This window comes from Microcaecilia unicolor, chromosome 7 (genome assembly GCF_901765095.1).
Source record: "Microcaecilia unicolor chromosome 7, aMicUni1.1, whole genome shotgun sequence".
NCBI classification, from domain to species: domain Eukaryota; kingdom Metazoa; phylum Chordata; class Amphibia; order Gymnophiona; family Siphonopidae; genus Microcaecilia; species Microcaecilia unicolor.
Genome location: NC_044037.1, coordinates 4100781 through 4123113, shown reverse-complemented (window position 1 = coordinate 4123113; position 22333 = coordinate 4100781). Strand labels below are relative to the sequence as shown.

General features: G+C 40.7%; 1 protein-coding gene across 1 annotated transcript in view; it reads left to right on the top strand.

The window, feature by feature from the left end:
- EDA (ectodysplasin A) overlaps nt 1–22333 on the top strand; it is a 318832-nt gene that overhangs the window by 258435 nt on the left and 38064 nt on the right. Inside the window, exons 7-8 of the mRNA XM_030210396.1 lie at nt 2056–2082; nt 14622–14752. Coding sequence (XP_030066256.1) covers nt 2056–2082; nt 14622–14752 — 158 coding nt within the window. The remainder of the gene's footprint in view (nt 1–2055; nt 2083–14621; nt 14753–22333) is intronic.

Genomic DNA, 22333 nt, shown 5'->3' with positions numbered 1-22333 from the left:
AGCAAGATGCATTTCTAGTGGAGCACGTAAATACTGTCCTTCACAAGTAGAAGAGGGCATTTATTGTAGGTGGCGATTTTAACTCTCGCTGACTCCTAAACTGGATAACGCTTGTGGTAGGGAATCTTATGGGCAGAGACACCAATGTAGGCTACATACATTTCTAAATACCTTGAATGTATTGGATGTGTGGAGATGTTTTATGTCCTAGGGTTAAGAGCTTTACCTGTTTTTCCATGGTCTATGGGCCTATTCCCATATTGATTTAACTTGTGTAGGAAAGGATCTCTTGCCAAAGCTGAGAGACTAATATTGAGCCTTGCATCTGGTCAGATTGCATGTCTACTTTAGTAGATTTGACTGAGAATTTGAATGTCACTGACATCAAATAGGAGATTAAATGATAGCCTCTTAGATGATGCAGTGGTGGAGAGGCAAATTGGGGCCTTGTTAGAAGAATATCTCTGCTTCAGTGACCAAGAGATGATATCCCCAGAAGTGCTATGGGAGGGTTTGAAGGTCAACATGCAGGGGCACAATATTTGGGTTGCAGTGCATGGGTTGCAACACCAAGAACAAAAGGGAATTGCACCAGGCATTTCAAGATTTAGAAACAAACACACACTGAACGATGTGTTTCCTTAGGTACAGATTGAGGAACCACATAAGAGAGATGTCAAGGTAGAGACTTTACAATATAAACTGAATCTTCTTAAACAGAAATTCTTTCAATTTAATAATAAAGCCAGCCAACTTTTAGCACATAGAATTAAGGTGCGGCAAACTAGGAAAACGCAGCAGCCATAAAGGGAGCAAATGGAAACTGGTTAGAGAGGAAGAAGGGATTAGGAAGAGGTTTGTGAAATTCTGTAAACACCTCTGTTCACCTGAGGAAGAGCCCTCGGGGGTGAGGAAGGCTATGGATGGTTACCTAGATTCTCTCCAAATGGTTAATATCCCAGAAGTGGATAGGAGGTTGCTAGATTGTCCCATTTCAGGAGTGGAGATCTGGAAGGCCATATGGAACATGCATATAGCTCCAGGGCTGTACAGATTTACCATAAAATTTTTCAAAGTTTCAGGATAAATTGGTGGGACCTTTGTCTCATTTATATAATTCTCTGGAGTGTGATGACAGATTGCCCTGTTTTATGTGACTGTCAGGGATTACTGACATGAGGGAACGATCTAGTCTCTTGTGGCTGTTATAGTCTGATCTCCTTGCTAGGTATTGATACTAACATTTTAATTAAAAATTTAGCTGATAGACTTATAACCTGGATCCCACAACTGATTCTTCGAGATCAGTCAGTTTTTTTTTAGTGGGGAGGCAGGTGGCAGACAGCGTGCATCAGGTACTTAATTTATTTGAGAAGGCTAAGCTAGGTGGTACCCTTATGCTTCTCTCTTCAGTTGATACAAAAAAAAAAACTTTGACCGGGTCTACTGGCTATTTGTTTAAAGTTTTAGAGAAGATAAGCTGATTTCTTAACTGTATGTGCTCTGTATACAATACTCCTATGAGTTTGTGTGTAAGAGGCTATACTGATACTTTGACACATGTGGAGGAATGTATCAAGGATGTTCCCGGTCTCCCATCCTTTTGCTTTGGTTATAGAACCTAGTGCATTAGAGACTCCATTAAGGTGGAGGGGTGTAGAGTGTCAGGGAAGGAATATAAGATTAGTCTCATTGCAGATTACATCCTCTTTAACCCCCCCCCCCCCCCCCCCCCCCCCCCCCCAGGGCTCACTGTGGGTGGTGATAGATGAGCTTGGAAGCTTGTGGGATGGACTTAGGCTTTCAAGTCAATATGGTGAAATCTGAATTTTTGAATGCTATTATATCTACCCATTGGGTGGAGGGCTTGAGAGCCAGGTTCCCTTTTAGGTGGGTTAAACGGTCACTCAGATATCTGGGCATCCACTTGGTAGGAGCAGGATACAGAAAATGGAGAGGGATTTGGTTCGTTGGGATAAACTTTGTTTATCTTGGTTGCAGTGAATTGAAATTGTGAAGGTGATGGATTTACCTCAATTACTTTTTCTGTTTCAGATGCTCCCGATCAAGGTGGAGGAAAAGGTATTGCACTCACTACAAGCTTTGTATATTTAGATTTATTTGGGGGAATCGTTGCCCTAGGATATAAGGGTGATTTTGTATTTAAGCAAGAGGGAGGGCGGGCTTGCATTTCCCAACCTAAAGAAATATTATGTAGCAGCATAGTTATGTGCGGTTATGGCTTTTCAAACAGAAGAGATAAAACAATGTTTAGATATTGTGCAAAGTATAGTGCCAGATATAATGTTAATGCACTTGCCTTGGATATTAAGTGGGCACAGCAACTTGCCAAGCCTAGAAGAGGGAAATTTACTGAGATTTGACAGTGCAGGTGTGGAGACAGACCAGAAACCATGTCCTTAATGGGAGAAAATACACATGGTTTATCCCTTTGTGTTATAGCGGGGATGTCAATCCAGGAAGGTATCAGTCTTTTTTTTTTTTTCCCCCATATTTTTTGGTGTTGGGAGTCGAGGGGCCTAGGTTACCTGTCAATTTTATGATAAGGATCAAGGAACAGTAAGATTTTTGAGGAGCTTCATGTACAATATAACTTGTCCACATGAGATATTTCCCTATTTCCAAGAAAAGCATTAAACTAGTTAGCTTCTACTATCCTCCCCAAATGGACCAACAAGAAAAGTGATTTTGAATAACTTCTGGGCTCTAGAATTGAAAAAGGGGCTATATCTAATATATATAGCTGGCTGAATGGAGTGAAGTCTAGAAGTTTAAAGTATATAATTGCAAAGGGGTTTGTTGTCAGAGCATTTTAAAATTATTTTTCATGTACTTGTCTTAGATTTTGAAATTTACTTCCAAAAGAACTTAGATACCTATTGATTTATTTGTGTAATAGGAAACACCTGAAAACTTGGCTGTTTCAGAAATATCTGAGTTAACCTTCTCTGTTTTACTAAGTAGTGTTTTGATATATTATTCTCTGGGTTGTTCCTAGTTCTCTTGTTTGTAATCCGTGTCGAGCTGTCCAGGTTTCGCGGAATATAAGCATTCATGTCATGAGAGGAAGATTTGTCAGGCAGTTAGAGCAGAGTGGGAGGAGATCTGGGATAGAACAAAGAGGCTAGAACTCTCAGCCTCTCTTAAAACAATGGCGGGGGGGGGGGGGGGGCTCTTTGGAGGCTTCAGGGAAATGAGTTCTTGTAGGCATGTTTGGGATTCCCCAGTACTGTTTCTTTTTCAGAGCAGGTTTTTGTATTTTGTCTTAGTGTGTCCATCAGAATATTCTACCTACAACTAAGGTGACCCTGTTAAAAATGAGGGTTCCATGAGTAGAAGGCAGGGCTGGCAAATTATGTCAACTGGGAATGATGACATCTTGTATCCTTGTGGCTTCTGTGTAGAAAGATATGGACCCCCTCTCTTCTCCCCCCCCCCCCCCCCCCCCCCCCGACTGATCTGAAGTGGTACTGAAGTTAGAGGAGTGAGCATTGTTGTGTACAGCAATGAGAACCTGCTAATGGAGAGCATTCAAAAGGGTACTGAAGGGCTTTTTAAGGTGAAAGAAAATTAATGTATAGTGGAAAGTTATGGGGGGGGGGGGGGTTGGGGAGAGTGGGGAAAGGGGGTGGATTTCACTACTTTGGTATTTGGGGAGTGATTGCATAGAAGAGCATGTACTTCCTAAATGTTGGTGGTGGTTATTGCAAAATTTAATGAAGATTAAATTTTAAAAATATAATTGCCAAATGTAATCAGGAGAGTACCACATTAGTTAAGGTAGAACATACTATGTATGAGGAAGCAGCATCCAAGGATGGAAGGCAGTACAATAGAAGCAAATGAATTAGTATAGTGAGGTCCAATTAAAGTCTCTGGGTACTTAAAAAGGGAGGGATCTAACCTTCTAGTGGAAAGAGCTGTTGAGAAAACTAAAACCAGACCATCTCCCGTCAAAATATCAGAAACTTGGAGGTAGAGTGTAATTTAAATAGGCCTCTTCACCATCATGCAGCCACTTTTCAGTGAGGCAAGAATGTCAGTACAATTATCAATAATATTTTGTAAGTGATCTTGCTACATACTAACCTTGCACTGAGAAGTGTAAGCCATAAATTGGTGGCAGTTAAAACTGAGGGAGCCCCTGAGTGGTGATGGTGATCCTGTGTACAATGCAGGACTTCAGTTGGGTTACCTGTTTGGAATACCTAAGGAAGATAATAGGCCGCTGCTTGCAAGAGACATCAGAGACCCTATATGGCAGGGATAGTGTCAAGAGACAAAAAATAAGTCAAAATAACAGTACCTAATGTATGGGTGGAATTGTGGGTAGAGTTTGCAATGGATGCCAAGCAGAATCTCACAGGATCCATTATCAGAAGCCTCAAGTGGGTGGAAGAATGGAGAAATCCAAAAAAGCTGCAGTAGGGGAGAACCTGATGTGCCCAGACCAGGAGAAAGACATTGGAGCAATAACATCTTGAAGATCTCAGAGTGGTAAAACAATGTGACAAGGTAGTGGCCACGGATAGAAGGATGCTAGGCTGTATAGAAGGAGGCATAACCAACAAAAAGGAGGAGGTGATATGCCCCTGTAAAGGTCATTAGTGAGGCCCCCCTTGAAGTACTATGTTCAGTTTTAGAGGTCGTATTTCATTTAAGATATAAAGAAACTTGAGACAGTCCAGAGAAAAGCAGCCAAAATGGTAAGAGGTCTGCCTCAGAAGACATATGAGAAGAGACTAGAGATCCTAAATGTATATAACCTATAGGAGAGAGGAGATATGATAGACTTTTAAATGTTTGAAATGTATTGGCGAACAAGCAAGTATTTTTATTTTTTCCCAAAGTAGGAGAAACTAAAGAGTAACATAGTAGATGACGACAGAGAGAGACCTGTACGGTCCATCCAGCCTGCCCACAAGATAAACTCATATGTGCTACTTTGTGTATACCTTGACCTTGACCTGACCTTGATTTGTATCTGCCATTTTCAGGGCACAGACTGTAGAAGTCTGCCCAGCACTAGCCCCACCTCCCACCACCGGCTCTGCCACCCAATCTCCGCTAAGCTTCTGAGGATCCATTCCTTCTGAACAGGATTCCTTTATGTTTATCCCACTCATTTTTGAGTTCCGTTACCGTTTTCATCTCCACCACCTCCCTTGGGAGGGCATTCCAAGTATCCACCACTCTCTCCGTGAAAAAATACTTCCTGACATTTTTCTTGAGTCTGCCCCCCCTTCAATCTCATTTCATGTCCTCTAGTTCTGCCGCCTTCCCATCTTCGGAAAAGGTTTGTTTGCGAATTAATACCTTTCAAATATTTGAACGTCTGTATCATATCACCCCTGTTTCTCCTTTCCTCCAGGATATACATATTCAGGTCAGCAAGTCTCTCCTCGTACGTCTTGTAACGCAAATCCCATACCATTTTTGTAGCTTTTCTTTGCACCGCTTCAATTCTTTTTACATCCTTAGCAAGATACGGCCTCCAAAACCGAACACAATACTCCAGGTGGGGCCTCTCCAACGACTTATACAGGGGCATCAACACATCCTTTCTTCTGCTGGTCACACCTCTCTCTATACAGCCTAGCAACCTTCTAGCTACAGCCACCGCCTTGTCACACTGTTTCGTCGCCTTCAGATCCTCAGGTACTATCACCCCAAAATCCCTCTCCCTGTCTGTACATATCAGACTCTCACCGCCTAACACATACGTCTCCCGTGGATTTCTACTCCCTAAGTGCATCATTTTGCATTTCTTCGCATTGAATTTTAATTGCCAACCCTTAGACCATTCTTCTAGCTTCTGCAGATCCTTTTTCATGTTTTCCACTCCCTCCCGGGTGTCCACTGTGTTACAAATCTTAGTATCATCCGCAAAAAGGCAAACTTTACCTTCTAACCCTTCGGCAATGTCACTCACAAATATATTGAACAGAATCGGCCTCAACACCGATCCCTGAGGCACTCCACTACTCACCTTTCCCTCATACGAGCGAATTCTATTAACCACCACCCTCTGGTGTCTGTCCGTCAGCCAGTTCCTAATCCAGTTCACCACGTCGGGTCCTATCTTCAGCCTGTCAATATTCAAGAGCCTCCTGTGGGGAACCGTGTCAAAAGCTTTGGTGAAATCTAAGTAGATTACGTCTATAGCACGTCCCTGATTCAATTCTCCGGTCACCCAGTCAAAGAATTAAATGAGATTTGTTTGGCACGATTTCCCTTTGGTAAAACCATGTTGTCTCGGATCTTGCAACTTATTGGCTTCCAGGAAATTCACTATCCTTTTCTTCAGCATCGCTTCCATTACTTTTCTAATAACCAAAGTGAGGCCTATCGGCCTGTAGTTTCCAGCTTCTTCCCTATCACCACTTTTGTGGACCACATCTGCTATTCTCCAATCCCACGGAATCTCTCCCGTCTCCAAGGATTTATTAAACAAATCTTTGAGGACCCGCCAGAACCTCTCTGAGCTCCCTCAGTATCCTGGGGTGGATCCCGTCCGGTCCCATGGTTTTGTCCACCTTTAGATTTTCAAGTTGTTCATACACACACTCTTCCGTGAATGGTGCTATATCCACTCCATTCTCATATGTACTTTTGCCAGTCAATCATGGTCCTTCTCCAGGATTTTCTTCTGTAAAAACAGAACAAAAGTATCTATTTAGTAAATTTGCTTTTTCTTCATCATTATCTACATAGCAGTTTGCAGCATCTTTCAGTCTCACAATTCCCGTGTTAGTCTTCCTCCTGTCACTAATATACCTGAAGAAATTTTTGTCACCCCTCCTTACATTTCTTCACCCAAGCAACACAACATGACTATAATCAGAATGTACACCATACAATCTTCATCCCTTGCGACCCTCCACTTATAACTCATACGATCAATATAGAACCTTGTATCTGCTATTAACCGACTGGGCAAACGCCTTGACGGTACTATGTAAGCCACATTGAGCCTGGGAAAATGTGGGGTACAAATGCAATAAATAAATTTGTTCTTCTGCTTATGTAATACATGTAAGGCAGTTTACATGTATTACATATGCAGGTATTTTCTCTTTCCCTAATAAACTTACAAGTTTTTTGTACCTGGGGCAATAGAGGGTTAAGTGACTTGCCCATGGTCTCAAGGACGCAGTTCTCAGATAACTGCGCTAACCATTAGGCTGCTCTTCTATAGAGGATATGATATGAACTACAAGGGGGTAAACTAAAGCAACATCAGTGGATGCCTGAAATGCTCTCCCAAAAGAGATAGTGGGGGTACAAACAAAGGTGGAATTCAAAAAGAGTGAGATATACACAGTGGATCTCCAGAGGGCAAGAAGATGGAAACAAAGCATAGATTGCTGCATCTGAAATGAAATGATTTTTACACTTCTTAGAAGGTATGTGGGATGCAGCCTATATGGAGTGGCAGTTTTAACCCTGACTACCTTATTGGGCACACTGAATGGGCCATGTTGGTCTTTATCTGCCAACATTTGCTATGTTAGAACATAATAGCCATACTGGGTCAGACCAATGGTCTGTCAAGCCCTGTATCCTGCTTCTAACAGTGGCCAATCCAGGGTACCTGACAGAATCCCAAATAGTAGCAAGGTTCATGCTACTGATCCCAGGGACAAGCAGACTATAGACATTTCCTCCAGGAACTTGTCCAATCCTTTTTATAAACCCAGGTACACTAACTGCTGATACCACATCCTCTGGCAATGAGTTCCAAAGCTTAACTATTCATTGAGTGAAAAAAATATTTCCTCCTGTTCATTTTAAAAGAAGTACTTTTTGTTTTGCAGTACTGTTTGGATCATGTATCTAGGGGAGACAGTATAGTAGTACAGACATTGTTAAAGAACCTTTTTTCATAGTGGCATCAACTCTTTCCGATCCAAGAAATGATTTGGACTGTTCAAACCTTCAAATAATGCCCTGTCCACATGAAGTACCTAGAATTTTCAAAGACAGTCTTTCAAGTATAGACATACATGTGCCACATTCACCTTGAAAGAATCCACTTGTGTGGCTGATTCACCCTTCTCGTCAACTCAGAGAGCAAAGCTGCACACCTCCCACAGGATAAGTTATATACTAACTAAAGTACCTTTGTGGCATGCACATGATCAGAAGCTATCCCAATACTTTCTGAGCTCTGAGAAAGCTTCACTTTCCTTATGCCATTAGATGACATAATCCACTCTTGCTGTCTACAAAACACCAGGTGAGCATACCTAAATGGGCCTATACTTTCCATTTCTTTATACTGCTTTCAGACTATATTTGGTGCCTGTTGCAAACATCCTTCTATTTTGTTGAGGCTTGGATTTAATGCTACTTTCGTTGGTATAGCTCTGATTTTTATCTACAGATGTAGGCAACCAAAATGTAAACTTAGGTATAAGCTTTAATAGCTGCATTACTCTCTTTCAAACAGTAAGTTGTCAGCAAATTGATGTCCCAACATTTTTGTTCTTGTTTGGATCTCTGTGATATTTAGAAACATAATGGCAGATAAAGGCCAAATGGCCCATCCAGTCTGCCCTTCCTCAGTAACCACTAACTCCTCCTTTTTCCTAAGGGATCCCACATGTCTGTCCCCCGCATCTTTAAATTCTGACCCTTGGAAAAGGCTGGTGATGAAGAGAGATTCGTAGATGTTGTATGGTATTTTCCAAGGGCAGGCAAGATACTGCTATATGTATGGGTGATTAACAATGCAAACATTAGAATAAGCTTTTGAAAATCTTTACAGAGCATCAGAAGAAACCTGTTTTGTTTTTCTTTTTTTGTTTACAGCATATTTCAAATGTGATCCTAATGAAGGAATTTTAATTTTTTTTTTTGTATCTCTCACCTCACCTAACTAGTGTTCAAGGTGAGTTATGTAAAACATATATATAGATATAGATGCATATACACACACACAGAATCAGCCTAACCCCCCCCCCACACACACACACATACACAAATCTCCATCCATTTAAACATCCATCAAATATAGATGCTAAAAGCCCAAGGTTCCCTCTTCTACAAATATCTTGCAGGAAACAAATGCCTACCAACACCCTAAATATTAAATAGTATAGGGGACAGAATAGCTGCCTGAACAAACATGTGGATAAAGGGTTGGTATTGTATTTCTGGATTTTCAAAAGGCATTTGACAAAGTACCTCATGAAAGGCTCCAGAAGAAATTGAAGAGTCATGGAATAGGAGGTAGTGTCCTGTTGTGGATTTAAAACTGGTTAAAAGATAGAAAACAGAGAGTAGGGTTAAATGGTCAGTATTCTCAATGGAGAAGGGTAGATGGTGGGGTTCCTCAGGGGTCTGTTCTGGGACCGCTGCTTTTTTAACATATTTATAAATGATCTATAGATGGGAGTAACTAGTGAGGTAATTAAATTTGCTGACGACACAAAGTTATTCAAAGTTGTTAAATTGCGAGAGGATTGTGAAAAATTACGAGACTGGGTGTCTAAATGGCAGATAATGTTTAATGTGATCAAGTGGAAAGTGATGCATATAGCTACATAATGCAAGGTTCCATGTTAGAAGTCAGTGACCAAGAAAAGGATCTCTGTTTCGTTGATATGTTGAAACCTTCTGCTCAGTGTGCTGCGGCAGCTAAGAAAGCAAATAGAATGTTAGGTATTATTTATTTTATTTTATTGCATTTGTACCCCACATTATCCCACCTTTTTGCAGGCTCAATGTGGCTTACAGAGTAAGGTTATGATAAAGTCCATACATGATTTAAATACAGTTGATCATAAGCTGAGGTAGAAGAGGATTTAGAAGGACGGGAGTTGGGTAGGTTGTGTGATAAGTGTTTTAGATGTGCTTGAGTGGTTTAAGGGATGATTTGTATCATTGAGGGTGACTTTTGTAAGTTTTGTCAAAGAGGTATGTTTTCAGAGCTTTGCGGAAACTGGTTAGATTGTTCATGGTTTTCAGGGTCTTGGGTAGCGCATTCCAAAACTGTGTGCTTTTGTATGCAAAGGTCGTAGCATAAGCCTGTTTGTATTTCACTCCTTTACAGCTGGGAAAATTCAGATTGAGGAATTTGTGGGCCGATCTTTTGGCGTTTCTGGGCGTTAGGTCCACTAGGTTTAGCATATAGAGTGGGGCATCTGCGTGAATGATTAGGAAAGGAATGGAAAAGTGAGGCCATTATAATGCCTTTGTATCAGTCCATGGTGTGACCATACCTCGAATATTGTGTTCAATTCTGGTTGCCGCATCTCAAAAAAGATATAGTGGAATTAGAAAAGGTACAGAGAAGGGCAACGAAAATGATAAAGGGGATGGAACGACTTCCCTGTGAGGAAAGGCTAAAGCGGCTACAGCTTGGAGAAAAGACAGCTGAGGGGAGATATGACAGGGGTCTATAAAATAAAGGATGGAGTGGAACGGGTAGATGTGAATCGTTTGTTTACTCTTTCAAAAAATACTAGGACTAGGGGGCATGCGATGAAGGTACAAAGTAGTAAATTTAATACAAATTGGGGAAAATTTCTTCACTCAACGTGTAATTAAACTCTGGAATTCGTTGCCAGAGAATGTGGTAAAGGTGGTTAGCTTAGTGGGGTTTAAATAAGGTCTGGACTACTTCCTAAAGGAAAAGTCCATAGACCATTATTAAATTTGACTTGGAGACAATCCACTGCTATTTCAGGGATAAGCAGCATAAAATGTATTGAACTTTTTTGGGATCTTGCCAGGTATTTGAGACCTGGATTGGCCACTGTTGGAAATGGGATGCTGGGCTTAATGTACCTTTGGTCTGGCCCAGTGTGCAATACTTATGTACTTTGCCTTGCCTGCCAAATAATGGGGAGGAAGGAGAAGAATTCTGTCCTCCAGGGAGCTGATGGAGCTCTCCCTGTGTAAAAAAAAAAAAAGATTCATGCTACTGTATTACTCTGTATCCAATACTAATCTCCACCAGTGTGTTCAGTAGAATCCCATGATCAACCGTGTTCGGAATGAAAGAGTAGCTTAATGGAGCAGTGGACTGAGTACCAGGAGACCTGGGTTCAGTTTTCACTGTGGCTCCTTGTGACCCTGGGCAAATAGTTTAACCCCCCCCCCCCCCCCCCCCCATTTCCCCAGGTATAAAACTTAATGAGCCCACTAGGGACAGAGAGAGTACCTGTAAAGTAACATGTAAACTGCTTAGGTTATACCATAGAAAAGCAATTTATCAACTACATGATCCTTGCTACCTTACCCCCTTGAAGATACCTGTAAAGTCAAGTAATACCAATTGACTTCCCTCCAGAATCATGATTCAATCTGAGGTCATCACCTGAACAGACCAAAACAGTTTCTATACTGTGCCAGATTGGAAACCAAACTGTCAAGAATCCAAAAAGGAAACAGTTAAGTTCTGTTCACACAATTCTCGAGTTTTGGTAGGGATGATAGATTTGAGGTTGATCTTCAGTCTATCTTACTGTTGTCATCTTGAGATGGCTTTTTACAGACATTTAAGTAGTGCCTATTTGTGTGCAGGAAAAAGCTGCCTCAATCCAATAATTCATTAAGTGTAGTGAACACATTTTCCAAGCTTTCCCTGAGGTCTTAACTGCAGTGGGCAAGAATCCAGATCACATTTAGCAGAACAAATCTTATCCAAAATGGTCATGGCTTCATTCTGACCAACAATGTACAGATTTCAGTTCTGCAACTGTGGCAGAATCCAGTTCAGGAGTTTTCAAGAAAACGGGAAAAATCCTCAAATTTTAAGTGGGACAAAGAGCTGGATGGAACTCTTACTACAGAAAAATGGATGAGCCTGATTCAGTCTTCTCAATTTTATGTTGAAAAGTGAACATTTTGCTTCAAAAATGGTAGCCCTATAAACTGTCAGACCAATTAACAAACTTTATCTGACTCAGATTTAGGTTTCTGCCATAATATTTCGTTGTGATGATTCTTGAATCTTATTTGTAAATTACACAACACTTTTTGAGGGGGCTAATGAATCGTACAGAGAAAAGAGATTCTGATGCCTAGAAGTAACAGCCCTTACTTTATCATAGAAGGTACTAGGGGAATCTTCCTGAAATATTACAAGAAAATGCCTTATAGAACTATCAACTGAAAATGGAATAATCTGATAATTTGAACCTTATTACATGTGCTGTGCACACATTCTAAATTGATGTTGGATTTCCATTTAATTGTCAACCATCCTGCCAATGATCCAGATTCCTCTCTTGGGCAAGGAACTACATATTGTACATCTGTGAAATTTGCCTTGAGCGCAAGTTTGTAAAGGCAGGTAATCAAATTTAAAATCCAAATAGTTTTCCTCAGGTCTTATATTAGTACTGCATTATGAAGTATACACAACATGTTACAAACATTGTAATCCCCCACCCCCAGCTTTATGCAGATAAACAAGCTCTGCAGAATTTGTAACGAGAGTCATTGCCTTAGACCTGGAGCAGACCAAAGATGTAAGAATATTCACTCCGTTTCTTTTTGTTTTTTTATTCCTCCTAACGGGCCTGTATTTGCTGTTACCTTGTCTTCTTATGCCCAGCCAGGCCTGACTTGATAGCTGTGCCTAGGCTGCAGGGTGGAATCCTAGCAGCACGTTTACATCCCATTATTGTTTAGTAACAAGTTTGGAAACTCTTTCCTGTTGGGGTATCTGTGAAGGTAGTTTCCAATTTCATTCCCTCTAGGGTCAGATTTATTCTGGATTGTCTTCTACATTATATAATTTTTTAAGTGGGAAAATTGGAAACATTTTTCTCTATAAAACATGTTCTTCGCTTGTTGGTGGCTGGTTTTTCCTTTTTTGTCAAAGATGACCCTATACTAATGGTTCCTACTTTTGTGACTAATTGAGTCTGCTTTTCTATGGGAAAAAAGTCACCTGCAACAACCTTTGGCGCCTGGACATCAGGATTACAAAACACATTCCTATTCAGCCCTGTTGGAGTTGGGTTCTTCACTTTTTATGTAGGTCTGATTGAGCCCCTTGCAACTGCAGCCAAGTGGAAAGTTCCTTACACATCACAAGGGAAGTATTCTTCATCACTGCTGTCAGATAGTTGCCCTCATATACATGACTGATTAGCTTGCTATCTACAGAGAACATCCATTACAGGTAAGCAGCTTTATTTTAGAGGTGGTTAACGAGGACTTTACAGACATACTGTGCTTCTTGATAGGTTATCTTATTTGGTTCAATTCATAAACATTTTTCTAAAAAGATACACAACAGACTACAGATAAAACAAAATAAAAATAGTATGAACATGTTACATTTAAAAATGAAATACAATTATAACAGTACTGTACTGGAGAATTTATATTCAGAATGCTTTGTGTTCTGAAAATATATATTTCTGAACTGCTTGATTTAAAATAGAATGAACTTTGATATCATTGTGCTAAAATAAGTCATGTTTTTTCTTTATTGTTATACAACTGGAATAATCTGATCTGCCTTTCCTACAGAGAAGCTATAAGAACTGGAAGGATTTTGATGGAAATGTCTTTCATTGATTTCTTTCTAGGTTGCATGAAACATCTTATCAGTTTCATGATGTGATGTCATGACAGAATCTCATGTGGATAGAGTTTGAAATTACTGGAGTAGGCTATCTGGTCTAGAATAAATGGTTCAGTCCTTATCGTCTGCTTTTTTCTGTTAACAATAAGAAATACGAAACGCTAGAGAGGGGAACCAAAGTACACTCACACCGTAGCGAAGAACAAAAGCACAAGGAGCCTTCAAGATAGGGGAGTGTCATCTCAAATTTTATTGGACAGACCCAACATGGTCCATGTTTCGGCAGAACAGCCTGCATCAAGGGTCTTGAAACAGTTAGCAATGCCCACAAAATTTGCATGAAATTGCAGTTAAAATACTGCTTAAGCTGAAGACTCTTATCAGACGCCAAAAAAATCACAGGTACAGCTGGATTTTTAGTATGTCAATGCAACCGCTTCACTATCTGACCGGGAACTAGCAGAATTTTTTTTTATTACATTTGTACCCCGTGCTTTCCCACTCATGGCAGGCTCAATGCGGCTTACATGGGGCAATGGAGGGTTAAGTGACTTGCCCAGAGTCACAAGGAGCTGCCTGTGCCTGAAGTGGGAATCGAACTCAGTTCCCCAGGACCAAAGTCCACTACCCTAACCACTAGGCCACTCCTCCACAATAATGTTTTCAAATGTTATTCTGCCAGTTCCCGGTTAGATATTAAAGCGATTGTTTGGCATGTTAAAAATCCAAAATCCAGCTGTCTGTGATTGTTTTTTGGCATCTGATAGCGTCGTCAGCGTGAGCACTGTGTAACTGCAATTTCATGCAAATTTTGTGGACGTTGTGCAGTGTTTCAAGACTCCTGACGCAGACTGTTTTGCTGAAACAGATTGTGTCGGGTCCAATAAAATTTGAGTTGATGCTCCCTATCTTGAAGGTTCCTTGTACTTTTGTTCTTTGCAACTATAAAAAATGCTACATTTATGTCTGACGTTCTTTTCTTTTTTCTGCTGCTGCTGCTGTGCTCTTCATTCTGACATGTACTGAGTGACTGCCATTCTCTTACACTGAGATCTTTCAGGTGGAATCCTAAATGACTGGTCCCGGATTGTCATGAACCCCAAAGTATTCAAGCTGCATACTCGCAGCGGAGAGCTGGAGGTGCTAGTGGATGGCACCTACTTCATCTATAGTCAGGTAGAAGTGAGTATGGTCTTGGGCCTAACTCCTTTTTATCCATACATAGGAATGAAAACCTGCTTAGGACATGTCAGGCTGGAAGTGTCTGTGCAGAGCTAGTACAGGGAGAGTCTTAATACTTCATGTTACTATTGTTGGTTTTGTGCAACCTTTTTATTGTAAGTGCAAGACTGTACAGGTGACCAAAAAATGTCCCTAAATATTTCCAATAGTTTTGTTACATCAAATGATTGACCTTAAACTGTAAAAATACAAATGCAGGAAAAACAAAGAATTCTTAAAATCAATGAATTATAAGAATTCTCAGACAAAAATCCATAATCGGGTGAAAGCACCACTGAAAAACCCCTTCATTACCAAAAAGGTAATTTTAAAGGGTGCTAATGAAAAACACATGCTTATGGAGCTAAAGCTCCTCCATAATGCCAATATAAGAAGAAAAAAAACTTTTCTCAAAAGTCCATGATCTTTCAAATTCGGAACTTGCATAAATGAAAAGAAGAACTTTAAAAAAAAAATTTTTCTTGTATACTATACTTAAAAGCCTGAAAGCTATCAAAGCAGTTTACATCAGGTGCAGTAAGTACTTTTCTGTCCCCAGAGGGCTCAAAATACAAGTTTGTACCTTATGTATTCATGGATTTTTGAAGATAGTGACACAACAGTTTTGCTACATTATTTCATTATAAATACGCTTCATTGATACAGATCTAAAGTATAACACATTTTGGATTTTTTTTCTCAACCCGTAAAGTCTATATCAGCAAAGCTGTGTTGGTGACCTTGGGAAAAATAATTTGGAAACCATGTACTTTCGACATAGACCAAGCTACATATTTTAGAAATGTTTTCTAAATGTAAACCAGATTTTACACATGGAAAAAGCCATTTCCAAAATATGTGGGACACAGAGATAAAAAGTAGGTGTAAGTAGCAATCCTACTTGTAGTTTTAAATATATTTTAAATGGGCGTTCCCAAAGCATAAATTGGGTAAAGGTTGGGGCATATATATACACCTGGAACTTAAGAGTAGCCATACTGGGTCAGACCAGTGGTCCATCTAGCCCAGTATCCTGAGTGGAAGCAAGGCTTATAAATCTCTCTCAATCATATTTATTGTGGATTTCTTGGTACCCATCTAGCTGGGATTTCCCCAGAAAAATTTTGGAAGCCCCTGCCCTGTATTTGCTTCCATGGAGTCTCTCTAGCCTATGTGGTATTAAAATACAGTGTTGCCTAAGTAGGACTTCTTTGTGTGGTGTGTTTTGAAGCAGTGGACATATCTTGTGCAGTCTGAAGTGAACTGATAGGACTTTTATTCCTTTTGGTTGGTCATTTTAAAAAAATAAATAAATAAAGGGGCTTTCAAGCAAAGCTAAGGCTTGTATGAATTGAGGAGACTGCCCATTAATTGACCCTTTCCTTTTAATTGTACTGTTAAGACAGTAGACTCCCTTCAATATCTAGAAAAATGACCTCAGATTCAGTCTTCCCATCCTCAGTAGCCGCTAACGCCTCCTTTTCCTAAGAGATCCCACACTTTCTTAAATTCTGACACCATCCTTCTCTCCACGACCTCCACCAGGAGACTTTGACGCATCCACCACCCTTTCTGTGAAAGAGTATTTTCATAAATTTCTCTTAAGCCTATTTCTTCTTAACTTCACCCTATTCCCTCTCATTCCAGAGTTTTCCTTCATTTGAAAGGGGCTCACCACCTGTACATTAATGCCACTGAGGTATTTAAACATCTCTATCGTATCCCTTCTATCCCACCTCTCTTCCATTGTATACATGTTGAGGTTCAAAAGCCTGTCCCTCTATGTTTTATGACAGGCACCGCTGACCAATTTGTTGCTGTCATTATGGACTGCCAACCCTTTTTTTTTTTTTTTTTTATTCCTCAAGATGTCCGCAATGCTACAACAAAGTTTTTATGCTGTGCATCAACCTCATTCTATTCATCATCATTTTGATGATTTGATAATGTATACTGTCCTTCATGTTTTTCTTGTTTACCGATTTGATTATTATATTGTCTTTGAAGGAATCTCTGAGATGATGTAAAACTATTATCTATAATTAGCCCATGTAAACTGCTTCAAATTACATGTTTGAGGAATGCGATATAGTAAATTCCTAATGAACGATAATAATGCTGCCATACTTGTAGCCTCTAGGTGCAACATCTGGATGGCCTGTGTCCCTCCTCCATGCACCTAATTATATCTTAAAGGTTGCTCTTGTGCCTCAATTTTTTTCCCCATATTATGAAGGCCTTAGATGCCCAAGCTAAAGTCTCCTCAACAGACAAGTAGAATAAAAAGGTACAGTTCTTTCAAACCTTCGTTACTCCTTTGCGGGTGCAGAACAATGCTGTTTTCATTGTCAGCAGAAGAAGACTGTTCTGTGTCAAAGGGAGGGGGGAGAGATTTTGTCCCATTATCTTTTTGAGACCCACACCACATACTTAGGTGAAGCTGTGGCTTTTCTTGCTATGGCAGTGCAGCTGGAAAGACAGAAACACTACATTGTCTGTGGAGCAAGCTGGCCAGCCAGTGCTTTGGCAAGGCGGTATCAGGTTTGTGAGGACAAGGGCGCAAATCTGCTGTCTATCCATGTGGGGATGGACAACAGCTCACTAAGTCTCCTCTTGGTTCTGTAACAGAACAAGTACTTACTTCGGATACACTAGCTAGCTATTTTCTCTCAAAAGTAGTCTCTCCAGGCTTTCTTACCTCCTCTGTTGAATACAGGCTTTCTTACCTCCTCTGTTGAATATATCTACCTCCTCTTCCAACATATCAGTTTGTCCTATGTCATCTTGGTCATTGTTTAATATCCCTTCTCTAAAGGCACTGGGAAATATCTCGCCTACATGTCACCACATGTTTGCGGGATATGTTTCCATCACAGTGGCTTAAATTGCCGTCATTGGGCTTGCTTTCAATTATTCACCAAGTAGCGTCACAAAGTCTTACTCTAGGTTTTATTTGTAAAACGTATACCCCGCGCTTTCCCACTCATTAGCAGGTTCAATGCGGCTTACATAGTACTACAGATTAAATAAAGTAGCAAAGAATGGATGCAGCTGTAATATAATAAAGAGGTGGTCGTTTACATAGCATTACAGGTTGTGTGCTATTCTGGTTGCAACATCTCTAAAATATATACTGGAACTGGAAAAAGTTGAGAGAAAGGCAACCAAAATAATGAGATGGAACGACTCTGTTCCTTTCTCATTTAAAATGGCAATTGTAAAACCACCCTAATGAAGTCAAATTCTGACCCTCTGATCCCAAATAATTATTGACCAGTATCAAATCTCCCTTTCCTTTCTAAACTGCTGGAAACAGTAGTCTGATCAACTTTCAAGCTCATGTTGAATCAACTAATGCTCTCCACCCATGCCAATCCAGTTTTCAGATAGACCACAGCACTGAAACTGTAGTTACTGCATAATGGGCAAGCAATCTTCACAGTCATTTAGATGCGGGTTATATAATACTGATAGTGTCCTTGGACCTATCAGCTGCTTTTGTTTTGGTAAATCATTTGTTATTGTCACAGCGTCTTTCGTCTTTCAGCATTTGATATTCAGTTGGTTCTCTTTTTTTGGATCAACGTTCATTTCAGTTGAAGCAATCAATATTTTATTTGGCCATTCATACATTGTCCTGTGGGGTTCCTCAAGGGTCTGTTTTATCTCCTGTTTGTTTAATCTTTTCTTATGTCACTTAGCTCTCTTAGTTCAGACCCAAGGTATTAGTTTCTTTTCCTATGTGAATCTATAGACTTTCACGCTGTACAACTGTGTCTTAAGGAAGTGACCAACTGGTTAGAAGAACATTGACATGCTTAATCCAGATAATCCAGTGACTTGCTGGATCTCTGGTACAGTTCCACCACCAGCATTAACTTCAAATCTCTTTGATAGACCTGTACCTTTAGTTACATCTTTAATACTTAGGTGTTATCCTCGACTCATTGCTCTCTTCTTCACCACAAATTTCTAATGTACTTAAAACAGGTTTTTTACTTCCTTTGCCTGCTGAGAACCATTTGTAACTTTCTAGAGACTGATTTTATACATCTACTATTCTCTACATATATCTATTCCAGGTATGACTATTGTAATACCATCTATGTGGGGGTGCCAAAATTTGACCTTGGGCGTTAAAAATTGTACACAACACTGCCACTAGAATACTCTGTAAAGCAAAGCGTTATAATCATGGAGAGCGATGAAGAAAAAGCAAACATGCTAAACAAGTATTTTTCTTCTGTATTCATGGAAAACAAATCCTGGAGAAAGGACCACAATCAGCTGGTAAAGGTACATATAAGAATGGAGTGGATATCACATTGTTCACAGAAGAAAGTGTTTATGAACAACTTGAAAATTGAAAGTGGACAAAGCCATGGGACTGGATGGGATCCATCCCAGAATATTGAGGGAGCTTAGAGAGATTCTGGCTTGTCCTTTTAAAGATTTGTTTAATAAATCCTTGGAGGCAAGAGTGGGTCCACGGGATTGGAGAAGATCGGATGTGGCCCTCTTCACAAAAGTGACAACAGAAGAAGTGGGAAACAGGCTGGTAAGCCTCATTTCAGTTATTGGAAAAGTAATGGAAGCGTTGCTGAAGGAAAGAATAGTGAATTTCCTGGAATCCAATGACTTACAAGATCTGAGGCAACATGATTTTACCAAAGGTAAATCATGCCAAACGAATTTGATTGAATTCTTTGGGTGTCTAGAGAATTGGATCGAGGACATGCGCTAGATGTCTACTTGAATTTCAGCAAAGCCTTTGACACGGTCCCTCATAGAAGGTTCTTGAATAAACTTGAAAGGCTGGAGTTGGAATCAAGAGTGGCGAATTGGATTAGGAGCGGTTTGACAGACACTAGAAGGTAGTTGTCAATGGAATTCACTCGGAGGAAGGGAAGGTGAGTAGTGGAGTGCCTCAGGGATTGGTGCTGGATCCAGTTCTGTTCAATATATTTGTGAGTGACATTGCCAAAGGATTAAAAGGTAAGGTATGCCTTTTAGCAGATGAACAGAACAACAAAGTGAGGACAACTTGAGGAGGATGTTCAATAACTCTTTAATTCTGTCAAGCAGAAAAACGACCCCTCATGGCCGTGTTTCTGACGCAAAGGCCTGCCTCAGGGGTCAATGCGTCTCTTATGCTCTTGACAATAGGGCTGTATAAGAGAGGGAAGTAAGTTCCTCGTTATGGAAGCACTGTGCGGTCTTATGAGAAAAAAGCCGCTGTGTTTGACCGCCGGATTCTGCACACAAGCCCTGGGAGACCAGGCCTAATAGCAGCAGAAATAATATTACAAGATTTTCTTCTCTATCTCTGCACCTATATTTTGTGATCTTCATCATAAGTATTTGACCCCTGAAGCAGACAGTAGTTCCATCAGAACAAGGCCCCGTGCCGGGTCACATACTTAACTGGTGCTGAATAAAGTCACTTCAACCTACCATTGGCTGATGAGATTCTTTGGTCCTCCCCTACTTTTTTGTACTGGCTAAAGTATATAATATCACATTCATTGTTGATTTAATCATGAATTGATGATGAGTGTGACTGTTGGGCAGACTGGATGTAGATAATGATGAAGAAAAAGCAAATTTGCTAAATAGATACTTTTGTTCTGTATTCACAGAAGAAAATCCTGGAGAAGGACCGCGATGGACTGGCAAAAGTGCAAATGAAAATGGAGTAGATATAGCACCGTTCACGGAAGAGAGTGTGTATAAACAACTTGAAAAGCTAAAGGTGGACAAAGCCGTGAGACCGGACAGGATCCACCCCAGGATATTAAAGGAGCTCAGAGAGGTTCTGGCGGGTCCTCTTAAAGATTTGTTTAATAAATCATTGGAAACGGGAGAGGTTCCATGGGATTGGAGAACGGCGGATGTGGTCCCTCTTCACAAAAGTGGTGATAGGGAAGAAGCTGGAAACTACAGGCCGGTAAGCCTCACTTCGATTATTGGAAAAGTACTGGAAGTGATACTGAAAGGATAGTGAAAGGATAGTGAATTTCCTGGAAGCCAATAAGTTGCAAGATCCGAGACAACATGGTTTTACCAAAGGGAAATCGTGCCAAACGAATCTCATTGAATTCTTTGACTGGGTGACTGGAGAATTAAATCAGGGATGTGATATAGATGTAATCTACCTAGATTTCAGCAAGGCTTTTGACACGGTTCCCCACAGGAGGCTCTTGAACAAACTGGATGGGCTGAAGATAGGACCCGAAGTGGTGAACTGGATTAGGAACTGGTTGACGGACAGACGCCAGAGGGTGGTGGTAAATGGAATTCACTCGGAGGAGGGGAAGGTGAGTAGTGGAGTGCCTCAGGGATCGGTGCTAGGACTGATTCCGTTCAATATATTTGTGAGTGGCATTGCTGAAGGGTTAGAAGATAAAGTTTGCCTTTTTGTGGATGATACTAAGATTTGTAACAGAGTGGACACCCGGGAGGGAGTGGAAAACATGAAAAAGGATCTGCGGAAGCTAGAAGAATGGTCTAAGGGTTGGCAATTAAAATTCAATGCGAAGAAATGCAAAGTGATGCACTTAGGGAGTAGAAATCCACGGGAGACGTATGTGTTAGGCGGGGAGAGTCTGATAGGTACGGACGGGCAGAGGGATCTTGGGGTGATAGTATCTGAGGATCTGAAGGCGACGAAACAGTGTGACAAGGCGGTGGCCGTAGCTAGAAGGTTGTTAGGCTGTATAGAGAGAGGTGTGACCAGCAGAAGAAAGGAGGTGTTGATGCCCCTGTATAAGACGTTGGTGAGGCCCCACCTGGAGTATTATGTTCAGTTCTGGAGGCCATATCTTGCTAAGGATGTAAAAAGAATTGAAGCGGTGCAAAGAAAAACTACGAGAATGGTACGGTACTTGCGTTACAGGACGTATGAGGAGAGACTTGCTGACCTGAACATGTATACCCTGGAGGAAAGGAGAAACGGGTGATATGATACAGACGTTCAAATATCTGAAAGGTATTAATCCGCAAACGAACCTTTTCCGTAGATGGGAAGGCGGTAGAACTAGAGGGCACGATACGAGATTTAAGGGGGGCAGACTCAAGAAAAATGTCAGGAAGTATTTTTTCACTTAGAGAGTGGTGGATGCTTGGAATGCTCTCGCGCGGGAGGTGGAGGAAATGAAAACGGTAACGGAATTCAAACATGCGTTGGATAAACATAAAGGAATCCTGTTCTGAGGGAATGGATCCTCAGAAGCTTAGCTGAGATTAGGTGGCAGAGCGGGTGGTTGGGAGGCGAGGATAGTGCTGGGCAGACTTATATGGTCTGTGCCAGAGCCAGTGGTGGGAGGCGGGGCTAGTGCTGGGCAGACTTATACGGTCTGTGCCCTGAAAATGACAGATACAGATCAAGGTAAGGTATACCCAAAAGTAGCACATATGAGTTTATCTTGTTGGGTAGACTGGATGGACCATGCAGGTCTTTTTCTGCCGTCATCTACTATGTATGTTACTATGTTACCATCTGCCGTCACTGTGTTACTATGTTAAAGCAACTGCACTGATTAC